Below are 25,210 nucleotides of genomic sequence, written 5' to 3' on the forward strand. Positions count from 1 at the left end.
TTTCGCGGTAATTACTGAAGAAAGCTCTTTTTTGAAGAAGAGACATGAATACAGACATTTTTAGATTGTTCTAACTCCTATTCTACACCTGTGGTCCTCTTCAAACCGCACTGAAAACGGTATGTTTTATGCACAATGGACTTTGTCACAGAGTGTGCATTTGCTGTGCTTCGGATTTATTCTAGGGGGCAGCATTTTCTCTGCGGCACATTCTGCTACCGGAAATAAGGAAGACGAAGGAAGAAGAAGAAGAGGCTTACTCTCCGTTAGCTACCTAGCTACTGCTTGAAAGTAGCGACAAAATATTCAGGTATTGTGATAAATCTACCCATTATGTGGACATTATGTAGTATATAAATACTAATAGAATATAATTAAATATATTAAGGCTCGTCCTTGATGCGTTTATCCGAAGTATATGCTTTTAAAGGTGCAGGTTATCTTTGTTTTGATTCGTGTTGACGAAAGTCAGGCTTCAGTGTTGTGTTTTTCAGAGAAGGCCCAAACTATTGTTACGTAGAATTTCATATGTCATGTTGTCATGTTGCAGTCACACTGAAGGAATTACAGTTAGTTACATAAACCGTTAATACTACATAAGCCAATATTCTCGGTGTCTAAAATTATATCTTTTTAAATTGTAAACATAACCCCGATGCACTCCTGCAGGATCTTATCATAATGAGTTATGCAGAGAAGCCGGAGGATATAACAAGGGAGGAGTGGATGGAAAAACTCAACAATGTCCACATCCAGAGGGCTGATATGAACAGACTCATTATGAACTACCTGGTGACAGGTGAGGTATCTTTTTGTGGTTTTTGTTACAGAAAGTTGGGTTTCAGATCTCTATTCTTACAGACATCTGAAGCCAAGTATAGATGTGAGTGTGGATTTTGGGAGCGGATTTTTTCTTATGTATATATATTTTTTTCCTGTCCAACAGAGGGTTTTAAGGAGGCAGCAGAGAAGTTCAGGATGGAGTCTGGGATAGAGCCTAGTGTGGACTTGGACTCCTTAGATGAAAGAATTAAGATCAGAGAAATGATCTTGAAAGGACAGATCCAGGATGCTATCGCCCTAATCAACAGTCTGCACCCAGAGCTGTTGGACACAAATCGTTACCTCTACTTTCATCTCCAGGTGAGACATCTCAGCTTTGTACTTTAATAACTGCTTCTTGTTATGTATGCCTTGCTATTTTAACACCTGATTGCATCCATGGCTTTCTGGTTTTTGCAGCAGCAGCATCTTATTGAGCTGATTCGTTTGAGGGAGACTGAAGCTGCCCTTGAATTTGCTCAGTCTCAGCTAGCAGAACAGGGGGAAGAAAGCCGAGAATGTCTGACAGAGATGGAGAGGACGCTGGCCTTGCTGGCATTTGACAACCCAGAAGAGTCACCTTTCGGAGACCTCCTTAACATGATGCAGAGGCAAAAGGTAGAATCAGCACATTATAATTATTATACACACATTATAATTTTAAACTGATTTACTGTATAGGCAAAGTGTCCTTTAACTGATTGAAGGGAACATTCTAGCAGTTTTACATAAGAAGCCAATTTAAATTATCAGTACTACTCTCACCCAGTGAGCGTTTGTAAAGTTCAGTTCAATTCAGCTTTTTTTATGTTGTGCGAATTTACAACAGTCAATTCAGGGAATTTTATATTATTAGGTTTAAACCCAACAGTATTACAAAGATAACTCCAACAATCAGACAGTCCCTTATGAGCAGCAGCTAGTGATGGTGTGAGATAAAAACTCCCATCAACAGGAAGTGACCTTCATCCTGTGACGTCTGCTGTAGTTCTGAAGACAGATTTTTATAATCTGAGAACATCAAATGAAGTGATCTCATTTTCATACACAAGAAATTATTCTATATGTTGCTTTCTGTTTTTTTAGGTGTGGAGTGAAGTAAATCAGTGTGTACTAGACTATGAAAACAGAGAGTCAACCCCGAAGCTGGCCAAGCTCCTGAAGCTGCTGCTGTGGGCTCAAAATGAACTTGACCAAAAGAAAGTGAAGTATCCTAAAATGACTGACCTCAGCAAGGGAACCATTGAAGACCCAAAATAAGGATCAAAGTGAAAAAAGTACCACAGCATCACAAGATGGACACATTTCCTTTATCTATTCATACCCCGCAACAAACTGACTCATATAGAGTACAACCTTTTCTTTTTGTAAGGGTTGCTTTTTGATACTTTATTAACTCAGAATGTGCAGGAAACTGGATGGCATTTTAAAATGACCTCTCACACTAAAGTGACGTGCAAGTATTTCACTTGGTATTCTAATTTACATATTTGTTTATATAAAATTAGTATACTTAAGTTACACTAGTTTTTCTGTCTTTTGGCAGGGAAAGTTGTTGGCATTGGAATGTGTGAATAAAGCCTAAATTAGGCTATCACTTTCTGTGTGTAACCACTTAGAGGAGGAAAAGTTTGATCAGGATAAATGGTTGGCTTAGTGTGCACTGCTTCAAATAAACATATATTCCATCCCTAGAAAAAAAGTCTGCTCAGCTAAGCTGTTGGTCTTTCAGCTACTACTCTTGTGTGATGACAGTAGCCACAACTTGATACTTGGGGTGTTTGAAGCTACTGTTACCTTTTAAAGTTAAAATCTGCTTCAGATTTTATGCTGTATTGTTGCTTGAGGCATTATTAAAAAAAAGATGCCCACAAAGACTTTCAGACTAAATATAATATTAGCAATAGAGGGAAAATCTAGGAGATTACCGGAATGCCATCAAGTGTAAAGGCAGCCTCAGTTTCAGTGTTTTGAATACTGTTGATAATGTTTAAAGATGTGAATGGATAATGTGTCCGCAGACATGGAGGCACTTTTACAGATGGATTTATTTACATTTATGAAACCAGTCGCTGTTTTGCAAAATTTAATGTGCTTTTCTTTTTTTGCTGGGATATTATTTTGCAATAAAAGTGGGATTTTTAAACTGGGCAAGTGTTGAAAGACTTGGTGTGTTTCAATTCTAGAGACTTCAAACTGTAAAGAGCAATCAAGTATATTTAATTCCATTAAAATTCTGGTATATGACAGCTTACCAATTACATTAAACATTACCATGTTATACTGACTGTTACCAAACAAACAATATCATACTTTCACTTATAGGAATTCACTGAAAGAGACACAATGATGAATGACATGCTGTGAAACAAGTGTTCACTTTATTAACTCTAGAAAGTGTCCTGCCTGTGAATCATACTTATTACTGATGCATTCATGTATAGGTGATCTCTAATGAGAGTAGGGAGAGATGGAAGAGAGCCTGGAGTGGTGGAGGTATGTTCTGGAGTATAAGAAGTCAGATGGAGTACATGTGATTCCCGGCCGCGTCCTCAGGTCATGCGCGGCTCAGCTGGCTGGAGTGTTCACGCACATCTTCAACCTTTCCCTCTCTCTGTCTGTAGTCCCAGCCTGCTTCAAAATGGCCACCATCGTCCCTGTACCCAAATCCTCCACCATCTCCTCATTGAACGACTGGCGACCTGTAGCCCTGACCCCCATCGTAAGCAAATGCTTCGAGAAGCTGGTCAGGGACTTCATCTGCTCTGCACTACCCGACTCACTGGACCCTCTACAGTTCGCATACCGCCACAACAGGTCCACTGATGATGCCATAGCCCTGACACTACACACTGCCCTGTCACACCTGGAGAAGAGAGACACGTATGTGAGGATGCTGTTTGTAGATTACAGCTCAGCATTCAATACCATCGTTCCCTCGAAGCTGGACAGGAAACTGCAGGATCTAGGACTGAGCAGCTCCCTCTGCAGCTGGATCCTTAGCTTCCTGTCTGACAGACGCCAGGTGGTCAGACTGGGCAGCATCACCTCATCCCCCATCACACTGAACACTGGTGCTCCACAGGGGTGTGTACTGAGCCCTCTCCTGTACTCACTCTACACCTACGACTGCACAGCCACTAACAGCTCCAACATCATTGTGAAGTTTGCGGACGACACTACAGTGGTGGGTCTTATCACCAACGGTGATGAGACGGCTTACAGGGAGGAGGTCAGCGCCCTGACCCACTGGTGTCAAGACAACCATCTCACCCTCAACGTCGCAAAGACAAAGGAGTTGATAGTGGACTTCCGGAGGTGCAGAGAAGTACACACCCCCATCACCATCAACGGCGCTGCTGTGGAGAGAGTGAGCAGCTTCCGGTTCCTTGGCGTACATCTGGCTGAGGATCTTACGTGGTCAGTACACACAAACAAAACAGTGAAGAAGGCGCAGCAGCGCCTCTTCTTTCTCAGGAGACTGAAAAGATTCGGCATGAGCCCCCGCATCCTCAGGACCTTCTATCACTGTGCCATTGAGAGCATCCTCACTGGATGCATCACCACCTGGTATGGCAACAGCACCGCCTACAACTGCAAAGCTCTCCAGCGAGTAGTGCGGTGCTCTGAACGGATAATTGGAGGTGAGCTTCCCTCCCTCCAAGACATCTACAGGAAGCGCTGCCTGAGGAAAGCGGGGAGGATCATCAAGGACTCCAGTCACCCCAGCCATAAACTGTTCAGACTGCTTCCATCAGGAAGGAGGTTCTGCAGCATCCGGTCCCGTACCAGCAGACTGAGAGACAGCTTTTTCCATCAGGCCATCAGACTGCTGAACACGTCATAGACACCTCAGCTTCACTACTGGAACTTCAACATTATGCACTCCACACTGTATATAAATGCCACTTGTTTTGCACATATTCAACTCTGTATATTTTATATATTTTATTATTATTATTTTTTTTATTTTTTTATTATTATTTTTTTTTTTTACTATTTAATTTGTAAAAATGTGTATACACACACACACACACACACACGTAGGAAAATATTTAGTATACACATCCAGAAATGCATACACTATTATATATTGTACATATATTTATTAGTTTCAGGTTGGCCATTCTTGTATTTTGCTCGTTTGTGTTGTTGTGTTTGCACATCTCTGTTGCTTGTGGGGCTCGCACACAAGAATTTCACTCGCATGTGCTGTGCCAGTGTGCCTGCACATGTGATGTGACAATAAAAGTGATTTGATTTGATTTGATGTGAATGAATAGGAAAAAGATAAGTGGAAAGGTGAACATGCAAGGAGGAGATCTAGTGAGATGACATGAGTTTGAAAACCTGGGGTCTGTCATCCATAGCAACTAACAGTGCACAAGAAAGATGAAGAAGAAAGTGCAGGCAGGGTAGACTGGGTGAAAATGGTTGTCGGGGAATTTGTGACAGAAGGACAGCAGAAAGAGTGAAAGGGAAGGTTTATAAGATGACAGTGAGGCCTCTGCGTGTTTGTATGGATCCATGGTTTGGAGACAGTGGCACAGACAAAAAGACAGGAGGCAGACTGAAGCTATTAAGATTTGTATTGGGAGTGACAAGAATGGACAGGATTAGAAATGAGCATATCAAAGGGACAGCTTAGGTTAAGTGCTTTGGAAACAAAGATAAAGAGGCAAGGTTGTAATGGTTTAGACATGTGCAGAGGAGGGAAAATGGATGTGCCAGACAAAGATGTTGAATATGGAGATGCCAGACAGGAAAAAAAGAGGAAGAACACAGAGAAAATTCACTGATGTATTCAAAGGATTCAAATTCAAAGGATATTCAAAGGATTGGTGTAACAGAAGAGTAAGCTAGTGATTGGATGAGATAGAGACAGACAACACACTGCGGTGATATCTAAACGGTGACTAAATATGCAACTAAAAAAATCTTAAATTCTTAACTTGCCCCTGCGGGCAGTCTTTATCCTTCAAGCTTGGGTCTTTGCTGTTCCTGGAACTGCACTGTTCTGAACAGAGATCTACCAGTCTATCCACTCTACCAGTCTGGGGGTCACTGTTGGCTTCACCCTTCAAATCGCCGCTCTCAGCCCTTGGTATTTCTCAAGCTTCTGAGAATTCCTTCTACCTGATGTTACCATATATATATATATATATATATATATATATATATAGGCATATATATATATATATATATATATATATATATATATATATATATATATATATATATATATATATATATATATGTGTGTATATGTATATATATATATATTTAAATATATATATATATATTTAAATATATATATATATATATATATATATATATATATATATATATATACATATGTATGTATGTATGTATGTATGTGTGTGTGTGTGTGTGTGTGTGTAGGTGAAGTCTGCTGTTAATTTGTCCTCTTATTTTACTATCAAAAAGTTTGTTACTTTACACTGTTGCCGTACATTAATTCCCACCGGCAACCAGCATACATGCTGTGACGTGTTATGTAACAATTTCCTGCTAACTCAGTATAGCCGGGGGAGCATTTCAGCAACCTTCTAGGTACTGCGCATTTTGGTGCCCCATCCCGACAGCTGCATCTCAGCACGGGGAGAATCACATCTTCATCCGGCAAGGACAGCTCACCGACAGAGCCCATCCTGGTTCTCCGCGGAGGCTCTGTTTCTACTTGCAGTACTGCATCGTCATCATCGCCGAGGGCCCGGAGTCACAGGCGTCTCTCTGACGTTTCAGATGATAAGGTAACGGATGAAGCAGCCGGGCTAAACCACTTCCTGATTAACCCTAGCGACGACAAGAAGAACTGCTGCGTGGCTGCTGGCTGGAGGAGGAGGCAGGGAAGAAAAACTGACACGTGGATTACTCCTCCTAGCGCATCAGGAAAAACAGGCTGCCCCCCCTTCTAGCTCTGTTTCGAATACGGCGATCACCTCCTCTCTCTCTGTTAGTCCAGTTTTACAGGGTATGGAATTCACCGTCAGGATCCTATGATGTGATTTCGCGCATACTTTTAGGAGAAGATTTCCCCTTTTCACCCGAACGCTTACTTTTCTCACTGATCGACCGGAAAGGGAAGAAAGTGCAGTATACCCGGAGCGGTTGAGAAGAGGCTGCCGTCCGTCACCTCACGTTGAATGGCAGTTATTCAAAAACATGGCAAGACCTATAGTCCAGATTTGGTCTGTCACAAGGACAACCACCCGCCCGCCAAGATCGTCCCCGGGTGTCATAAGAAGTGGCCTGAACACAACACCAGCTGGTCAAGGTAACCGTTGGTAACACCAACTCATCGGGGCTCGTTTTAACCATGTTTTAACAACTCTACTAAATCAAACCCACCGCCTAAAAGGCTCACAGAGGCCATATGGAGGGGGGAGAGTTTTTAACTTTTAAATCGTTAATGACGCTTAATGCCTGCCGGTCCTCTCAGGGTTTCTGAAGTGCTGTATCTGGTGGTGACACGTATCTTTTCTGGCCTTTCATGGCTCAGTGTTTTTATGCAGTGCTGTTTTGGCTAAAAAGAAGGAAATAACAGTGCTGCCTTTATGAAAAGACTGCCATGAACTATTATAAAGTTATGATGTACATTTTGAATACTAGTATCTTATGTATAAATCTAACCAAACCATGTTAGAACCCATCACCACTAACCCCTGTTGAATGCCCTACAGGTTGGACTTGCTTCCGCCACATACTGTAGATAAGACAGCCCCTACGAACTGGTCTAACAAGGCCAAAGTTTGTCCCCAGCTGTTGGGGGATGTGCAGCCAAATTCAAATTGTTCTGCTCTCCTCCGGTGCAGGCCTGTGGCAAGGATATGGACAGTGGTGCTGCTGCTGGGGACGTGCCTCCTGTACTGCGCCCGTGTGGCGATGCCCATCTGTGCCGTCAGCATGGCAGAGCAGTTCGGCTGGAGCAAGAGGGAGTCCGGCATGGTACTGGGCAGCTTCTTTTGGGGCTACTGCTTCACTCAGGTGTTCGGAGGCTACGTGAGTGACCGGTAAGAAACCGCATGCTCTATAAGTTGGTAGGCTCTGGGTTTATGATTGAAAATCATCTTGAGTCTACAGAACTCTGAAGCGGGTCTTCAGTTGGCATCTGTTCTAGTTTTAGAGTTGTAATTAAAATCAAGTCGCTTTATGTTGAACCGTGCTGGCACTGACGTAAGCAGCCCAGTGGTGTTTGCTCAGTCTACAGAGCGAGATGTTTGCCCTGTAATGTCATGTTAAGTCACAGTGTCATTAACAGATAAGCTGCATGGGTGTCTGCACAGTATTTTTTTTCCCCACTCTAGAAACTGTTAACAGTCCAAAATACTTGATCTAAATGCTCACCTTATTTAGATCAAATATTCTCTATGATTATATTTTCAGCCAAAGTTATCCAAAAGATTAAAACCTCTCAATGTGTTCTTCCAAGCTGATATCTTAGAAGTCAAAAGTTGATATCTTAGTAGGCCAAAGTTAAAGCTAATGCAACCCATCTGTGCTCTGTTCACAGGGTGGGAGGTGAGAAGGTCCTCCTGCTGTCTGCAGCAGCCTGGGGTTCAATGACAGCTTTCACCCCAATCCTGGCCCACTTCTGCTCCCAGCCGATCCTCTCTATGACACTAGCTCGCTTCCTCATGGGCCTACTGCAAGGTGAGATTAGCGGTGTGCAAGATGAATCACCACTTGAGATTACATTAGTGAGGTGTAAGATCCAGGTAATGAAAAAGGTCTCGGACAGTACTCCCATCGGTCGCAGTTTCGGGTTCCCGATAACTGCAAGACTTATTGCATCTGTAATTGCTGTTTTTCAGTCGTATGTCCCTGCCAAAAAGTCATGCTTCCGTTTAAATGGACTCACATTGTGAAGACTTCTGAAATACAGTGTTGAGTGAGGGCCAGAAGTTTTTTGATTATTCTTCAGACCTTTAACATGCAAATGTGCAAATCTTTGACCCTTTGAATATAAAATGTCACCACTCCCCCCCCCCCCCCCCCCCCCCCTTAACGTTTTTGTAATTTTCTATTCTATCTATGGCCTTATGTGACCTTGAAACATTTTTAAGCCCAAGAAGACGTTCGTGCCAAACCTGAAGACACAAAATTTCCTTTAGGGTTACTTGAGATATCATCTTCACAACAACTGAAGAGACAACAAAGCGATGTGAGGTCAGAGTGACTTTCTTTGAGTCCAAGTGAATGTTTGCCCCAGATTTGGTGAGATTTTCTCAGTGTGCTCTAAAGATATTGTGCACAAGAACAGTAGGGATGGGCAATCAGACATTATTCATCTGACCACAACTGCTGCTGCCTTTAATGCCTCAAGAACATTTGCCAGTAAATGGTCTTTCATTTATTTTTTGTGGCATTTCTTACAAAATTCTGTTTGCAATGCATCTGCTTACTGTCTGCATCAGGGAAGTCGAAATAATCTATCTGACCCACATGAACTCGTGCAGACACTTGTTAAAGTCCTTGTTGGTTCATGTTTGCGGACGTTTGTCTTGTGTTTAATGATTCAATTTGTCAGTCACACTTACAAGGAATGTGACTTGAACGTGTCCACTGCAGAGACAACAAAGAAATGCTAAAAACACCCTTGCACTAGCTAGTCTTTTAATGTTAAAAATGTGGGATCCCAGGAATCCAAGATCTTTGAGTATCCTACATTCATCATGGCTACTTTTTATATAGAAAACAAATAATAATTCTCATATTTGTTGAGCAATCAAGACATATTTACCTCTGCTGGTGGGATGTTCGATTTGTCAAACAGACATCTGTACTTTGCTTTGTTTGGCTTTAGAACAGCGATTAAGTTTAGTCATTTAAAAGTGTCCTTAAATTGATTTGACTGCATTGTTTTATTTCAAATAACCCAGCACAGTATCATATGTACTACTCTGTTTCTATTTTCTGTCACATTTTTATGTTTGTCTTATTAGACAATAATGTGTAACGTTCTTCCGCTGAACCTTAAGCCCTTCTAAAATTTGGTTATGCTTTGTGTTTTCATGTCAGGAGTTCATTACCCCTCTCTTGCAAGTCTGTGCTCACAAAAGGTGGTGGAAAGTGAAAGAGGCTTCCTCATGAGCACTGTGGGTAGTGGCTCCTATCTGGGGTGAGTCAAGTGTTATGCAATAACTGGGTAGTAGTGAGAAAAGGCTGAGTGTTCCTTCTTAGTTCATTATTGGGTGTTTTTATTGCAAAACAAGAAGTTTTTTTGTGCTTTTATTGATTTTAATAGCAGTTACTATTACATATGGTGATTTTATTGTTTCTGTAAAAATGTATAAGGAAATTTCACAATAAAATTCTGTCATACTAATCACATGCGGAAATGTCTTTTTACAGGGTTGTGTTTTAACTTGTCATGTTGTTGTGGTTTTATTTCCCAGCACTCTGGTAATTGGGGGGGCAGGCTCCCTCATGTTGGACCTTTACGGCTGGCAGAGTGTTTTTTATGTTTCTGGACTCCTTTCAGTCCTGTGGGCCTACTGCATGTGGAAATATCTACTCAAAGGAGAAGGCAAGTGATGCTTCAGCTGTGTCAGTAGTTTCTGTGCTGTCTCTTATCTTGTACCTGCTCAGCTGGAGTCAGCATCTTCTTCTGTGCTCATGTTCCTGTATTTTATCTGTGTTTTGTAGGGCCTATAATCACCCTGGAGTCCCTGGGCAGCAGTGGAGCCCAGTCCAAACTGACCAAAAGACATTGGTTACGGCTCTTAAAACAACCTGCTGTCTGGTGAGATAAAGCCTGTGTTTATTTATGAGGGTGTGACTTTATGTGCAATTGCACCTATAATTTTTGCACACATATTTTATGCTCTGTGCACATGTGCAGTACTGCATGCTTGTTTTCATATTCAGATGGATAAGCAGCAATAATCTTGCCTGTGTGCCTTCAGGTTCTGATGTAATGCTTCGGCTGATTTACTGCAACCTCAAAATTTCAGAATACTAATTGTAACCATTGCATGTGTGTTGAGCTAGAAGAAAAAAAATAGGTGGAGGAATGTGGAAATATGTAAAATATCTTATTATTGGATTTATGTTGGTGTTCCTCAACTGTCTGAATCATGTCTCTGAGGTCTTTTCCTTCCAGTCCCTCCCTATGACCTAGATATTTATACACTGTAATACACCTGATGTGCTCCATTTTCAGTGACACAGAGTACATGTGTGGTCTTAATTGATCTGATCCCTGTTGACACCTCCACATATTACATGGTAGTTTAGGCTTGTAAGTATTACTATGCTGTTGACTCACTTTAACATAATGCATCATACCTTCATAGAGGTCTCGGTTAATAACAAATAGCACAGATACAAACCTTTGTCTAATAGGAAAAACAGTATCTAAGTCAATGTGTCATTGTGTGCTAAAAAACCCAGAGCGAGTAGTTGTGTAATTATAATGGGCTCACTGAGACTTGTTTTTCTTCATTCAATAACCAGTGCTGTAATAGTGACGCACCTCTGCACGGCGAGCACCTTCTTTACTCTTTTGTCATGGCTGCCAACATTCTTTAAAGACACATTCCCCGATGCCAAGGTAACTATTTTCTCATGACTCCTTTGATTATTAGAGAAACCAATCAATAAAAAAAGGGCTTAAGGGATAAAAATATGAAATACTGCACCTTTATTTACTAGACTTAGAGTCTACAGCCATGTGAGTGACTTTGTGAAAGTAGAATTAGATATAAAGGCGCTTTGAACTATGTTCTAAGTTTTGCAGTTATATAAATCAAAACTCTGAATAGGTTAAAATTTTGACCAAATGGTGGCGCTTGAGGAAAAGTCAAGGAAAAATGCACTCTTTTGTAAACTCCTGTTTTGAAGCTTTGATTTTAGAATTTTGGCCATCACCATCCTGGTTTCATGGAACCAGAAGTGACCACTTAAATGACACTGTGGAGGATTCATAGACTGCATTGCACAGACACAGATATCTGCTGAATAACATACGAATAAAATACTACAGTTTGACTCTTTAGAATTCACATATAGGCTGTAGGAAAAAATAACCAGCAAAAATGGTGCCAGCAATATTATATGTCAGGTAGTTGCATTAAACAGGCTCCAAAAGGCACAAGTAACACAAGTGCAATTGAGTCATCTGGTTCAGTGACTCAAATTAGCTGAGGTGAACTAGCTTTGGACATCTTATTCTGCATCTTTTAAGACTTAATGAAATTTAAGAAGGAGATTACAAGAAAGGATGAAAAATAAAATCAACCTCCCAGAACTGTTATGGAAGTAGATATTAGGTGGGGTTTTTTTTTTTTGGCCAAAACCTCCTTTTTTGTACTAGGCTGCAAACATGTTTACTTATGGTACAATGTTGAGCATTTTAACTTGAAAATCTGTCTGACCAAGCAGCTGGAAAAATTACAAGAACTATAGTTCCTGGAGGGGCCACTTGAGCCTGGCTGCAAAACAGAGGCAATCTCCATAGATTTGCATGCTAAAATGTCCAAATTAACAAACACCACTGCAAAGCATGTTTACAACCTAGCACAAAAATGGCCCAAATTCATAACAGCTCTACAATTGGTGGGTTTTCTTGTTGTTTTAACTCGTGGTTTTTCTAAGATTTTTAGCTGTGGCCGCTTTGATTGCCAGATTTGGTGATGTAGGCAGCTGGTTTGTCAGGTATAGAACAAGTATATTTAGCACCCTGCCATATTTCCTAAACATGGGTTCCTCTGGTTCCTTAAAAGCATGACAGTGACTAAAATGCTATTGCTTAGGCTTTAAAATGCAGTCAAGAAACCACTGGGTTTCTACATCCATCTTCTAAAAATAATTTTTAAGACTCGTCGACTTTTTAAAGCAACATTAAGTCACAGTTATTTGTCATTAATTGTTAGGATCATCATCACTGAGACAGGTCACTAAAACAGCACATGTCCTTGATACACTACACGAAGCTGGCTGCTGTATGTGGTCAAATAAAGCCCAAAAATATTTTATCTTTCCAGGGCTGGGTGTTCAATGTCATTCCTTGGTTAGTGGCCATACCGTCATCCCTCTTTAGTGGCTGTCTCTCTGACCACCTCATCAGTCAAGGTAAACAATAGGAGAAATAAACTGTACATCAGTATTATTTTAAATGTTTAGTGCACTGATATCGTTACATTGGACTTCCCTAATCTCTCTTCTGAATCCCTCAGGCTTCGATACAGCATCAGTGAGGAAGTTGATGCAGGTACGATATTTCTCAGTTGTTCAGTTATTCTGTTGTATGTTGCATGTTTAGTGTGATTCTTCTTCCCAGTACAAAGTGCATGACTGTCCTGTTTACACTGCTTATGTAATGAATTATGTACAATTGTGTTTGATGTGGGGTTTTTTAATGTGTCCATCCCTCTGTGTTAGTTTTTCTCCATGGGTGTGTCCAGTGTGTTTACCCTTCTTCTGTGTGGCACAACTACCTTCCCCTGGGCTGTAGCATTTGTGTCTGCCACCATGGGCCTCACCACCTTCAGTCACAGGTACTGCCACCCATTGTTTCCTCACACTCTGTAGCTGTATTCACACTTATGCTGCAGCCCTGAACTTTTCTAAACATTACCCGACAGAGGTGCTTATGAGAACACATTGATCCCACGTGACTGGATCAAATATTAAATGGTCTTTAACCTGCTTGTTCCTTAGTAAGAAATGTTTTGCCCCATTGTGGGTATTTGTGCAGATGTGAGGTTAGCTTTACATGTGAATGTGGTGTTTCCTGAGAGATTGTTTTGTGTTTTGTTCACTCAAACTTGATGATACAATTTCAGAATATTACCCTTATTTGCATAGCTGCTTAGAAATTAAATGTTAAATATTTCACCACTCCGCCCCCCAGTGTACAACTTTGTATTTGAAAAAGTCTTAAATCATGCTGCTTGGCTCAGGCATAACCAAGGAAGACTTGGCAGATCTCAGCTTTTATTAGGCATGCAGTTTGTCTAGTTGTCATTGTATCGGATCAGTGTCTGTAAGCATTTATGTTTTAACCACTTTACCTAGTAGTGCCTTGGTTTGTCTTGGAATTCGTCATCCCAGCTACTAACAGGGCATAAACATCGGCTTTAATTATAATAAGTTAAAATAACTTCCAAAGTAAATACTGCATTTTTTTTAAAGAATGCATCAATGCATGTTTGGTGTGCTAATAAGTATGCAAGCCAACTTGGGTTTATGGTAATGAAGGTACAGCCGCTACAATGGTATGATTCATTGATGTGTATTTAATAACTTGTGAACAACACTGGAGCTCTTTGGCACAGAGGAACATTTTAAAAAAGAGTGACTAAAGAAAAGGATAAAAAAGAATAAGAAAACAATGATCAGTTCTTTGGTGGTTTGGGGCTTTTAAGGGATTTGTTCAAAGCAATAAGATATCAAAAATATCCATCCATCCATTCGCTTTCGCTTCTCCTTTTCAGGGTCGCGGGGGGGGGGGGCGCTGGAGCCTATCCCAGCTGTCATAGGGCGAGAGGCGGGGTACACCCTGGACAGGTCGCCAGTCTGTCGCAGGGCCAACACACAGGGACAGACAACCATTCGCACTCACATTCACTCGCACATTCACACCTAGTGGCAATTTGGATTTTCCAATTACCGGTAACCTATCCCCACAAGCTGCATGTCTTTGGACGGTGGGAGGAAGCCGGAGTACCCGGAGGGAACCCACGCAAACACGGGGAGAACATGCAAACTCCACACAGAAAGACCCCGGCCTGATGTTGGAATTGAACTCAGGACCTTCTTGCTGTGCGGCAACAGTGCTAACCCTATCAAAAATATATCTAAAAATAATCAGATATCCTTTAAATGAAATTGTGAGTGCACTTCTTTTAGTGTATTCAGTTGCATATTGAAAGGGGAAGCTTGAGGAACAATGACCATGGTAACCATCAATGACTTTGCATCTGTTCATTAGCAGCCTTTTACCAGCCATGTGGTTTTTCTGTTTGATAAAATAGTGTTTATGTGCTTAAAGAAAAAAAAATTTCCTTCCTTGTTACTAAAGCTGATTCTGAAGTATGATTTCACTAACTCAGAAGGTACAGCAACCGTGGCAGTTGGTCTTGAATCAACTGTAATCTCCACATTTTGATTTTTTTCTTGAAATTCTAACTTTATTCTCAAAACAATCATCAATATAGATTTTTTCTAACTGTGGCCCTAATACTACATTTTATACATATTTGAATGGTGTAAATAAAAAGTATAAGTTATATACATATATTACCTCGTAGTAATAATCAGTAAATTTAATGATTATGATGTGGACAATAAATGTATTTCATTTTGTTTTTATGTGGCTCCATTAATGATATTTCGAACTCACTAAAGAAAATCTATTCTTCACTCTGGTTCCAGCCTTGATGACTAAAAGAGAGTGGAATTGATATAGATATGTTTACAATAAACCAGTAAATATGCATTCAGCAGTAGCCCATACAGACACAGATTTTCTCTCCATCTGTTTTTTTATGGGAAAAAATGCCATTCAGAGTTAGGCTTATACTCTGTTGCGGTTTGGGATGTATTTAGAGTCATTTCTGAAGTTCAAATTGACAATGACATGTTTTTCTGTTGCAGTGGTGTTTCTGTAAATGTTCAAGATCTTGCTCCGTCCTGTGCTGGCGCTTTATTTGGTAAGTTCTAAAAATGTGTTTTAGAACAATGGCAAAATGTCACACCTTACGAGTAATTACTGTACATTTCTTTTCCAGGCGTTATGAATACATGCGGTGCTTTCTCAGGTGAGTTTGTATTAATTAAAAAAATATCTACATGTCATTAATCTTTTACCAGTAGTTGCTTCCATGCTTTTAAGTGAAATCATTGATTCACTTCTCTAAATTCAAACTTTGAGGTGATGTGCTGAATGTCAGTCCCGCTTGTCTCTTTGTCCCATTCATATTTCATCAAGGGACCATGATGAAGTTTGTGTCAGATGAATAATACAGGGATGAGGAGATGACAGTTAGTGGTCCTGTGAGGGACACAGAAAAGATTGACATTTTCTCTGTAGAAATTTAGATGTGGGACAAATTGAATAGTTTTGCCACTTGCACATATTGTTACCCTCTTTGTGCTGCTTTGCTATTTATAGCTACTCTGTGTTCCTGTGCAGGGGTCTTAATGGTGTACTTCTCGGGGTATCTCATTGAGGCGACAGGCTCATGGGCTTCTGTGTTTGCCCTCATCACCACGGTCAACTTGCTTGGCCTCTGTACCTTCCTGGCATTCGCTGAGGCACGCCGGGTTGACATTGACTCTACTAAGTTCCGCCACCACAACATACACATCTAAATCGTCAGTTATTGGAGGGACCTGAATGTGACCTCGGGCAACCAGCAGCTGCGATATTATCCAGCGCATAGATGGAACTGCACACAACAATTATGAAAAGTTTGATTGGCTCTGTGGTTGTTTGACTGCAACAGCAGCACACAGCAGAGCCTGCACAATGTTACTGAAAAGTCTTGTCGGGCTTTAACCTTGGATCCTGGAAAGAAGACAACTGTGTTAAAGGGTGCTGTGCTAGTTAAAGAAGAACGTGGAAGTAGGAAAGACTACACTACCTCCAGGCTCCATGGAAAATAGTTTACACTTAACATGTGTACAAACTGTGTTACTTAGGAACAAGAAAATCAAACAGATTGTTAACTGAAAGCCATAGCCCACTGCTCTGCTGTGTTTGTGCCGAAGGAGCTGTGACAGTGATGGATGTGTCACTCTCCGGAGTGAGAGCTGTGACAGACCGAGGTGGTTTGTTTTTGTCCTGCAGGGATGGGTTAGGCGGCGTGGATGACACAGGGAGAGTCCAGCCTCTCATACCTGAAGTCTTTTATTAGTACGCCTCACTCAGCCATCACTGAGAGATCTGAGTGACACCTCATTACCCAGCCACTAATTACTTTAAAGGCGGTTTAATGTCCTATACAATTTACCTTCTGTGGTTCGAATCACCAAGAGCTTTATGGCAGCAAGGCTTTGCCTAGGCGCTCTCGCTGATCGTTGTCTCCAAGGGTTTGTTTTAAGTTGAAAGACCAAAGGTTATTAATTAATTTAAATAATTGTGTTTTCATTATTTGTAATTGCATGGAATAGAAATACCTCACCTAACTGCTTTGAGTAATTTTATATTTATATGGATAGAGTTTGAAAGACTTTCTTTTTTTAAATTGTGTTAAATAGACAACAAATATATCTAAATAATCACCAGTGTGATATCATAATAATGTAAAAACAACACATGCAGACAACACGATTCTTCAAGAAGAAACCTTTTTAGGTTGCATTATTATCATCGCACTTAATACCTTTGTTACTTAGGCACTAGACAGGAAGTGATATCAGTATTTGAGAGGGCATCCATTAATTTTTCATGATAGATAGTGCTAGCTGTCACTAAGGCAGTTTGAAATAGTCTCCAAGTTACACAGTGACGTTATGAATGTTAGGGGACAGGCGAGATAACGATAAATTATCGGATTCAGTACAATCGAACTGGAAACCTATGTAGCAACGTAAAACTAGCTGCATAACTCCGTCTGAAGGTTTAGGTAAATGTAATGTTTATCTTTGGCGTTCACAGTTTTACAAGTTCTGTTTTCATGTTAGGTCCAGATGCTTATTTGATACCTTAAATCTATGCATTTATTGTTTCGTGCCTCAGTTGAGCAACAAGAAAACTGCAAGACATGCACCTTCGTGGTAACAAAGTGTCAAGTGCTGATTGCTGTACATTGCTGATAGTTGCCTTATTTGTTGGATTTTTGTTGCCTCTTTGTCTTTTGTTACTGTTATTGGCATACAACTCCACATTGGCTTATATTTTCTAGGATTTTATTCCATGTATACTTGGAGGTGTAACATGAAGTGCATTTCTGATGTTGGCATTGTCACTTGTTACAAAAAAGAATGAAGTCATTGGATTTATTTAAAGCGCAGCTCTCCGTCTTTCAGAGTAAAAAAAAAAAAAGAACATTTCTTTACCTATTTATTTTTGTGTTTGGTAGAAAAACATAATCCTAAGTAGCTATAAATTATGATTACCTTTTTAAAAACTCTTATCTAAAATCGAGTATCTTTCCCCAAATCTCTTAAAATTCTGTTCCAACACTATGTTTTTAGTGTGGCCGTACACAGAGTGTGTTTTGCTTGGGTGTATCGATATCCACGTATTGGTATTGTTCCGGGATCATCATAATTAATGTTCGTTAGGGTGTGATTTTGGGCTAGGGTTAGTGTTACTGGCTATAGTTATGGTTATGAGCTTGTGATGACATCACAACATAGGTTTTGATGATCCAACAACAACACAAATGCGGGGACATCAGATCATGCTTGTGTTTGTGTCTTACATAAGACTACTGTACAAAATAATCACTCTTCAACAGTTTTTTTTTTTCTTATGCTGGATCTCACAGTTGCTTGCACTGCACTATTTACAAATGCCCACATGCCTCTTTTTTTTTGTTATGTTCACATCTTGAAAATGTAAACCTTTTACATTATAAATAGTTTTCGCCAACATATCTTACTACAGGTTGCTGAAAGCCTTCTGTCAAATAGTTTTTGATAACCTGTAATGTACACGTTAGATAAAATAAAATGCAGTATTCTAATGTGTTTCAGATATACTGTATTTAAAAGCTCTTGAGTTTGAATAAAAAAAAATATATTTTTGTCAACTATTTTGAGTTTCTTCAATATGTTGCACAGAGAAAATACTGCGTGTATTTTCTCTGCATCTCCACAGAGAGGCAGTGCAGCATCAGTAATGAGGCGAGCACACGGCGTGCTTCCCAATCTCCAGATACTCCACAGTTCCTGTTATGTATAAAGGGGTCCTCCTGTTTAACAGCATACCCATGAAGTTTTCATGAATGTCGATTTGCAGCAAATATCGCCAGCTTCTGCACGAAAGAGCCTTTTCATACACAAAGCGTTCAAGCTTTTCAGGAACCATAAAGGTTTGTCCTGGGAACCTTTTATTTGGACTCCATTATTTAGACCAGTCCAAAGCAGGTTCCACCGCAGGTTCGTCGTGTTCACACTACCGGCCACACTACAGCCCCGGATCCCGAGTCCAGGCCAGCAGTACTTATGTGGTGGCACCATATGGCAGGATGCTGTGTGCCATGTTGGCTAGCTGGCACTACCCACGTGCGAATGGCCAGACGCTAGTCACTCCCCCTCATGGGACCGAATGGCTCGGGTTGCTATGGAGACGGATGGCTTGTGGCTGCCGCGTGGCGATGAAAAGAAAAAAAAAAAAAGGAGGGGTCACAAGTGAGTGAAAGTAACAAGTCAGATAAAAGTCAGAGGAGCGGAGCGGGTTGGCAGTGAATCTAGCTTTTTGATGTACAGTTCATATAAAAAAAGAAAACACGTCGGTGTTAAAGAGATGGCCAGTCACTTATTGGAGTGCTCTCACTGACACAAAATGGTGTTGTAAAAGCAGACATAATCATGATGAGTGGCCCACTATTTAATTAGCAGAGATGAAACACTGAGGGGAGAGTAGAGGAGAGAGGGGGAGATAAACCCTCCCCACCTCCTCTCTACTTGTTGGCTGGTAGGAGTAACCCAGTAAATGCAGGGCCCATCAGAGAGCCAGAGATACATGTAAATGAAATAGCCCCATTAATTAGTAATTAACATCAAGTTAATGACATTTCACTGTGTCGCCATCTCATCCTATGTCCTTCCTCTGTGGTGGAGGGGTTGTCTCTCGGGTCCCTGATCTGAATGCTAATTAGTGAAAAGCTAAAATGCTATATAGGACTACCTAATAATATAGAGGCCCAGTTTAAGACTGGTCATTGTTAGGGAGGATTAATCACTTTGTGGCAATAGATCAGGAGGCTTTACAAGTCTCCCACTCCTTAGAGGGCTGTGATACTGAAGGCCATTGACAGGCTTTATGTGCTAATTGCATTGCGCCTGTTAGCCTAACGTTTTGTTATCCTTCAGGACTTCGAACTACTTTCAACCATTTTTCACCAATCATCCAAGAAATATTTCCATTTAAGTGAGTGTAAAATGGTTTCGTATGTTACGTCTTGTTATTTCAGTCTCTTGTTATAGCAGCGATTGAGTTTGAACACAACAGCAGACACAGTCTTTGGTTTTGGGTCCCCTCCTGAGCTTAAAGCAGCTCTGTGACAGAGGTAATTTTACATGATTTGACTGCAGCCTGGTGCATTATCTCTGTGGAGCTGAATGAAACATGAAGTTAGTGCTCTGTACACCCAGTGTGTTCCTGGGATGGACAATGAATGTCAGCTCCAAAATGAAGGAAATTGTAATCACTCACTGATGTGCATGATTATGTCCTACAATGCTAAACGAGACCCGCAGCGTTTCTCCATCCCTTTCTTTCTTTCTTTCTTTCTTCTGATAGATAATTGACCCTTTAAAGGGATCCCCTGATGCCCAAGCTCATCCACCATTAGCGCACCATCGCACATACACATGCGCACAACCAAATATGTTGATTTCTGTCAATTAAAACCCCATCAGCTGTTTGCCTCCTGCTAGACATATGGCCCGTGTTAAATCTAAAGAGCAAATGGAGCCTCCATTGAGAGGGGCATCATTTTAATGGAACCCTGAGGGACAAGACCCACACCTGCGTGATAATAACATTAAACCATGCTCAGCCCACTGGCCAGATGAGGACAGTGTTGGTTTGTGTGTGTGTGTGTGTGTGTGTGTGTGTGTGTATACATGCACATGGCTCTACTGTATCTCATTTCAGCCTCACCTGCAATTGTTTGGTCTGTTTCTAGAACCCACAGGTATGTTTGGTTTGAATCCTTCGCAGCGATATGTTTTCTGTTTTCAGAGCCACAACAGCAGAAAAGAGGCTCAGGCTGTTTTCAGAGTCTAATATTTATTATATAACCCTGAGAAGCAAAGACACAAATGCACTCCTTCACTGCAAACCAGCTCTCCCCTGCAGTCAGAGTGAGAGTACAGATTTTTCTTCTTTTGCCAAATGAATGGTTATGGAGTTCACAGGTCCTTAGTCAGAAACAGAGACAAATATCTGAACAAATGTTTAGAAATATAATTTTAGAAAACAATATGGTGCTACGCCTTTGGCACAGAGTGTCAGATGCTTGGTTTTAAGGCAAGAACAGAACAGATAAAACACTGATGGGGTAAATATAGCACGCCTTTTCAGTTCACCCATAACAAATGAAAGTATATTTATTAAACATGAATGTCTGTGCGTTGCTGTTAATGAGAATGACTTTACTTCTCCTAATATTTTTAATATTAAGACGAGTAAAAGTATTTCTTTTAGCTCCCAGTGTTCTCATTATTTTTTCATAAATCATTTGCCAGTAAAATCTGTTTTGTACATTTTGTTAAAAAATTCAAAACACAAAGAAAAGAGATAGAAAAATCATTAACCAAAAATGGGAGGCTCTTATCGCAAAATGTTTTCTGCTACTGCTCATAAAATCATCAATTAATCAGAAATATCAAACAGTTGAGGATGAGTTATCTTACCGTCTCATCTCACCTGAAACAAGCAAATTTGAATTACAACATTCAGTGCATCTCTTGCTATATGATCTTGAAAAAAATGAATACTTGAATACTGGGGTGAATAAATTAGGTGACTGGAGCAGTAAATTACAAATAAACACAGCCCCTTTGCTATGTGTAGCAGGTATGCAGATCTAGGGTTGCGGTTTATTTGTGTTATTAATTAATCTCAAATTTATTATCCCGATTGAGTCCAGAAGTGGAGTCCAGGGGAAGGTGGATTTGGATTTAGCTTTCTGGGGGTGGCTGTGGCCCAGAAGGGAATAGCGGGTTGTGCACTGATTGGGGGGGTGGATTTGATCCCCAGCTCCTCCACTGTGCATTCTGAAGCGGTTGCTACTGAACCTAGAGTTGGCCCGAGTGGGGTTGATTGGATGGTGTGTGTGGGAGTGTTGGTCAAGGCGATGTATGTGATTGGGTGAATGAGGCTTTTAGATCCTTTACCGAAGTAAGAATAACAGCACACATTAAGACTACTCCAGTACAAGTTAAAAACCTTCATTCAAAAGTATTTAACAATTTTTAGCAGAATGTAATTAAAGTATGACAAATAAAGGTAATTATTCCACAATAAAATAGTCCCTCGCAGATACAGTGTGTGGCATTTTGGATTAATATTCTTGTTGCATTTTTTTTGTTGTTGCAGTAGATGTTTAAGGCTGAGCTGATTTTAATACTGTTTAATCTACAGTAGTGTATGATATTCTACAATGTCGCATATGCCTTTTCCATTCCTGTAATTGCCTTGGTGTTTTTAAAATTAAAGTTTTCATGAGCCCGCAGAAGCAGCCATGTATTCAGATTAGAGACATTGCTTAGCTTTTTTCTTTAAAATGAACAAACTTCCAGTTTTTACTTAATCTAATCAGAAAAAAATGTCACATTTAAGATAATCATATTCAGAGATACACAGCTTTAGATGGACAGGAATGGTATAAAAATTATAAACCTAAAGTATAAGGTTTAAAAAAGCTCCAATATCACTGTAGTAGGTTCAAAATGAGCAAGAATTTCCACGTTTTTTATGTAAAGTATGAGGCTTGAATAAACATACTTTCATTTCATCAGTGACAGAGTCCAGGTCAGCATCGTCAGATTCACTGTTATGTCTGAGCAACAGTCCAAAACCTAAAGATATTTGATTTGCATTGATACATATCAGAGAAAAGCAGCAACTCCTCAGACTGGAGAATCTGGCTTCAGGAGACATTTTTAAGCTGTTTCATGAAATTGTTTAAAATTGTCACTTTTCAAACTAGTTGCTGATTAACCATCAATTAAGTGGTTAATCCAATTGCTTATTTTTCAGAAAAGAAATGCCAGTATAGTGATTCTTTCTTCACATACCGCTGTGTCCATGTGGACAACATGGTTAGAGAACAAAAAGCCTGAAATCATAAAATATTGTGAAATAGTTCTGTTTTGCTTGTTATGTTCCCAATAATTTGCTGCATTCTGTTTGTGCATGCACACCAGGAGGTTAAATAAATCACCCCCGCCGCCCTCTCGCCCACCCCCACCCCCCCTCAGTACCCCTCCACTCATCTGTTCCAGCTCTCCCCAGCTTCACACCGCTCACATCTCCAACACCACCAGATCTCCCCTTTTTTTTCCTGCTTGCTCTTTACTAAAGTTTGGCTGTCAATCAGCAGTGGCCTCAGGCAACAGGCACTGATGAAAAGACCCCTGAGACAAGGAGACCCAAATTAGATTTCAATAAGGATGTTGAATATTCATATCAGGGAAACATCTAAAGGTAAACGCTTTTTGATCTCCTCGCACAAATATCACTTGTGTGCATTCCCAGGTCCTGGCGCTCTGGTTCTAGTGTTTTCTCTCCCAGCCTGGTCCGGCCCCGGCCTCGGCCTCGGCTCTGTCTCACTCCTCAGGGGATGTGGTGGAATAATGATGATGGAGCTACAAAGGAGAAAAAGCACTATAATGAATGTTTATACTAAAGGGACCCAATAGAAAGGGCATCCGTACTAAGTATTCAGTAATTAGTATTTAGCAGAAGTTGATCGCCGAGTGCACACATTCAAACAGAGAGAGACGCGCGCACACACATATCCAGGGCAAAATCAGTGAAGCATAATCATTTACTATGTAAACTTTAGACAGGGGAACCTCCCTCGACAGGAGCAGTCAAAACACAGTTTCGTTTCTCCTGTCAACATGTTTACTTTATTTTTATAATTGACTCACTTTGGGTTCTTTCTCTGCAAAATGTCAACAGAATTCACAGTGGGGCTGTTTATTTTCCTGAACATACCTGCGTTCTGTTGCTCAGCTGCTTTGCACAGAATTATAATTATCACCTTAACTCATGTAACACATTTCTTACCTTGATGATCATTTTTCTTCAAAACTGTACTTGGTATGAGAACTAAAAATTTTTTTAAAAAGGGCCAGCATCCTCCTAATACCCTAAAGAAATTGCCATCACTTCCATCTACTCGGAGATGGTAATGTGTGATGGTGGAGGATGTGGGGAGGGTGTGGGGGAGACTGCCTTAGGCTCTTTCATCCGCAGAGTCCATTCCACTCGGGAACGCACTTATAAAACAAGTCCTGAAATGAGACCAAAGGATGGAAGCGCCATCTCTTTTTGACGTAGGAAGCGACAACCCAGCTAATAGTCCACGCCAACTCCTATCATCAATAAGGCGTCAAGAGTGAGTGTGATAGTTGCAAACGAGCAACTAGAGCTCATAATGCGGGGAGACAAGCGACTCCGTCTTTCGGTAAAGCTACTAAAGACACATCCATTCTCATCTTACGTTATACTTTTCTCTTGTTATTTCTCTCACTCTGTGTTCCTCTCAACCTCCCCCGCCCCTTCCTTACAACATGATGGTCAGTCCATTGCCAGGCAATCTGGTCTGTGATGTTGTTCACACCTTCGACGAGCCAAAAAGGAAAAAAAAAAAAATCTTTGACAAGATATGATGACTTGCCCAGGTGGTGTGTTTCACTGGTCTCTTGGTCTTATGGGTGAGGGCAGCCAACCAAGGTATGTGTATGTGTGTATGTGTTTGCCTCTACAGTATATGATGGTGTGTTTACCCCAGGCCCTGTGCTGTGGTGCTGTGATGCTGAGTGTCACCCTGCTCCGGCCTGAGCCCTGCAGCCAGAGAAACCAGCTGTGAAACTGACAGGTTTGTCTCCTGCACTCACCTACACTCTTTCTTCCCCCTGAACACGCACGTACTGATCCATACACATGCAACCGCATACACATAATGAGACGCGCGCACACACACACACACACAGACACGCACAGACACGCACACACTTTCATGGCCTGAGGTTTAAGTACACATGCACACATAAGCCCCCCCACATCCACACATATCCACAGACCATCACACAAGCTGCAGGCAGTCTCTCTCATGCCAGCTCCAAACACGGCGCAAAAGGAATATGCTTACAGAGCTCCAATTTATAGTGGCTGCTCACTGAACACATTTTTACAATTTGATAAAAATCTGCAAACAGAGATGTTAAAATCCAAGAGATGTATCCATTAAACTCTGACTTTCAATCAGTATTTCTAATCATGGCTCTATACTTTGATCCATGTAGTTTCATTGTGCAGGGATTTTATGCTGTCAGTAGCAATGTTAGCTTCATTCCATTAAATGGAACATTTTATCCCGCACATTTTATAATTAAAAAAACATAGAATATTTCGATTGCGTTCCTTAAGTGAAAATTTCTATCTGATGCAAATAAATCAGAAAACATTTTAAACACACAATGCTTCATTATTTCACACTGAAGTGTATTT

The 25,210-nt window shown here is 40.7% G+C and overlaps 2 protein-coding genes across 3 annotated transcripts; both read left to right on the forward strand.

The window, feature by feature from the left end:
- The first annotated feature begins 217 nt into the window (after positions 1–217).
- LOC146684827 (glucose-induced degradation protein 8-B homolog) lies at positions 218–2,972 on the forward strand. Its single transcript, XM_085444867.1, has 5 exons — positions 218–310; positions 670–799; positions 947–1,143; positions 1,243–1,440; positions 1,909–2,972. The coding sequence occupies exons 2-5, from the start codon at positions 682–684 to the stop codon at positions 2,080–2,082; spliced, it is 687 nt and encodes a 228-aa protein (XP_085300993.1). The 5' UTR covers positions 218–310; positions 670–681; the 3' UTR covers positions 2,083–2,972.
- Positions 2,973–6,375: 3,403 nt separating this feature from the next.
- On the forward strand, positions 6,376–24,575 carry slc17a9b (solute carrier family 17 member 9b). 2 transcript variants are annotated; one of them, XM_085443885.1, is made up of 13 exons: positions 6,376–7,120; positions 7,659–7,856; positions 8,357–8,496; positions 9,865–9,964; positions 10,242–10,372; positions 10,492–10,588; positions 11,302–11,398; positions 12,831–12,918; positions 13,023–13,057; positions 13,228–13,343; positions 15,445–15,500; positions 15,579–15,608; positions 24,492–24,575. In XM_085443885.1, the coding sequence occupies exons 1-13, from the start codon at positions 6,990–6,992 to the stop codon at positions 24,539–24,541; spliced, it is 1,269 nt and encodes a 422-aa protein (XP_085300011.1). In that variant the 5' UTR covers positions 6,376–6,989; the 3' UTR covers positions 24,542–24,575. The 2 variants fall into 2 exon arrangements, with proteins under 2 accessions (XP_085300011.1, XP_085300010.1); XM_085443884.1 differs by lacking the exon at positions 24,492–24,575 and adding an exon at positions 15,983–18,548 and having other exon boundaries at positions 6,379–7,120.
- The last annotated feature ends 635 nt before the right edge of the window (positions 24,576–25,210 follow it).

The sequence above is a fragment of the Copadichromis virginalis genome, linkage group LG20 (assembly GCF_057382275.1).
Source record: "Copadichromis virginalis isolate Kocher_CV1m ecotype Utaka linkage group LG20, C_Virginalis_male_GT1.1, whole genome shotgun sequence".
In the NCBI taxonomy this organism is placed as follows: Eukaryota; Metazoa; Chordata; class Actinopteri; order Cichliformes; family Cichlidae; genus Copadichromis; species Copadichromis virginalis.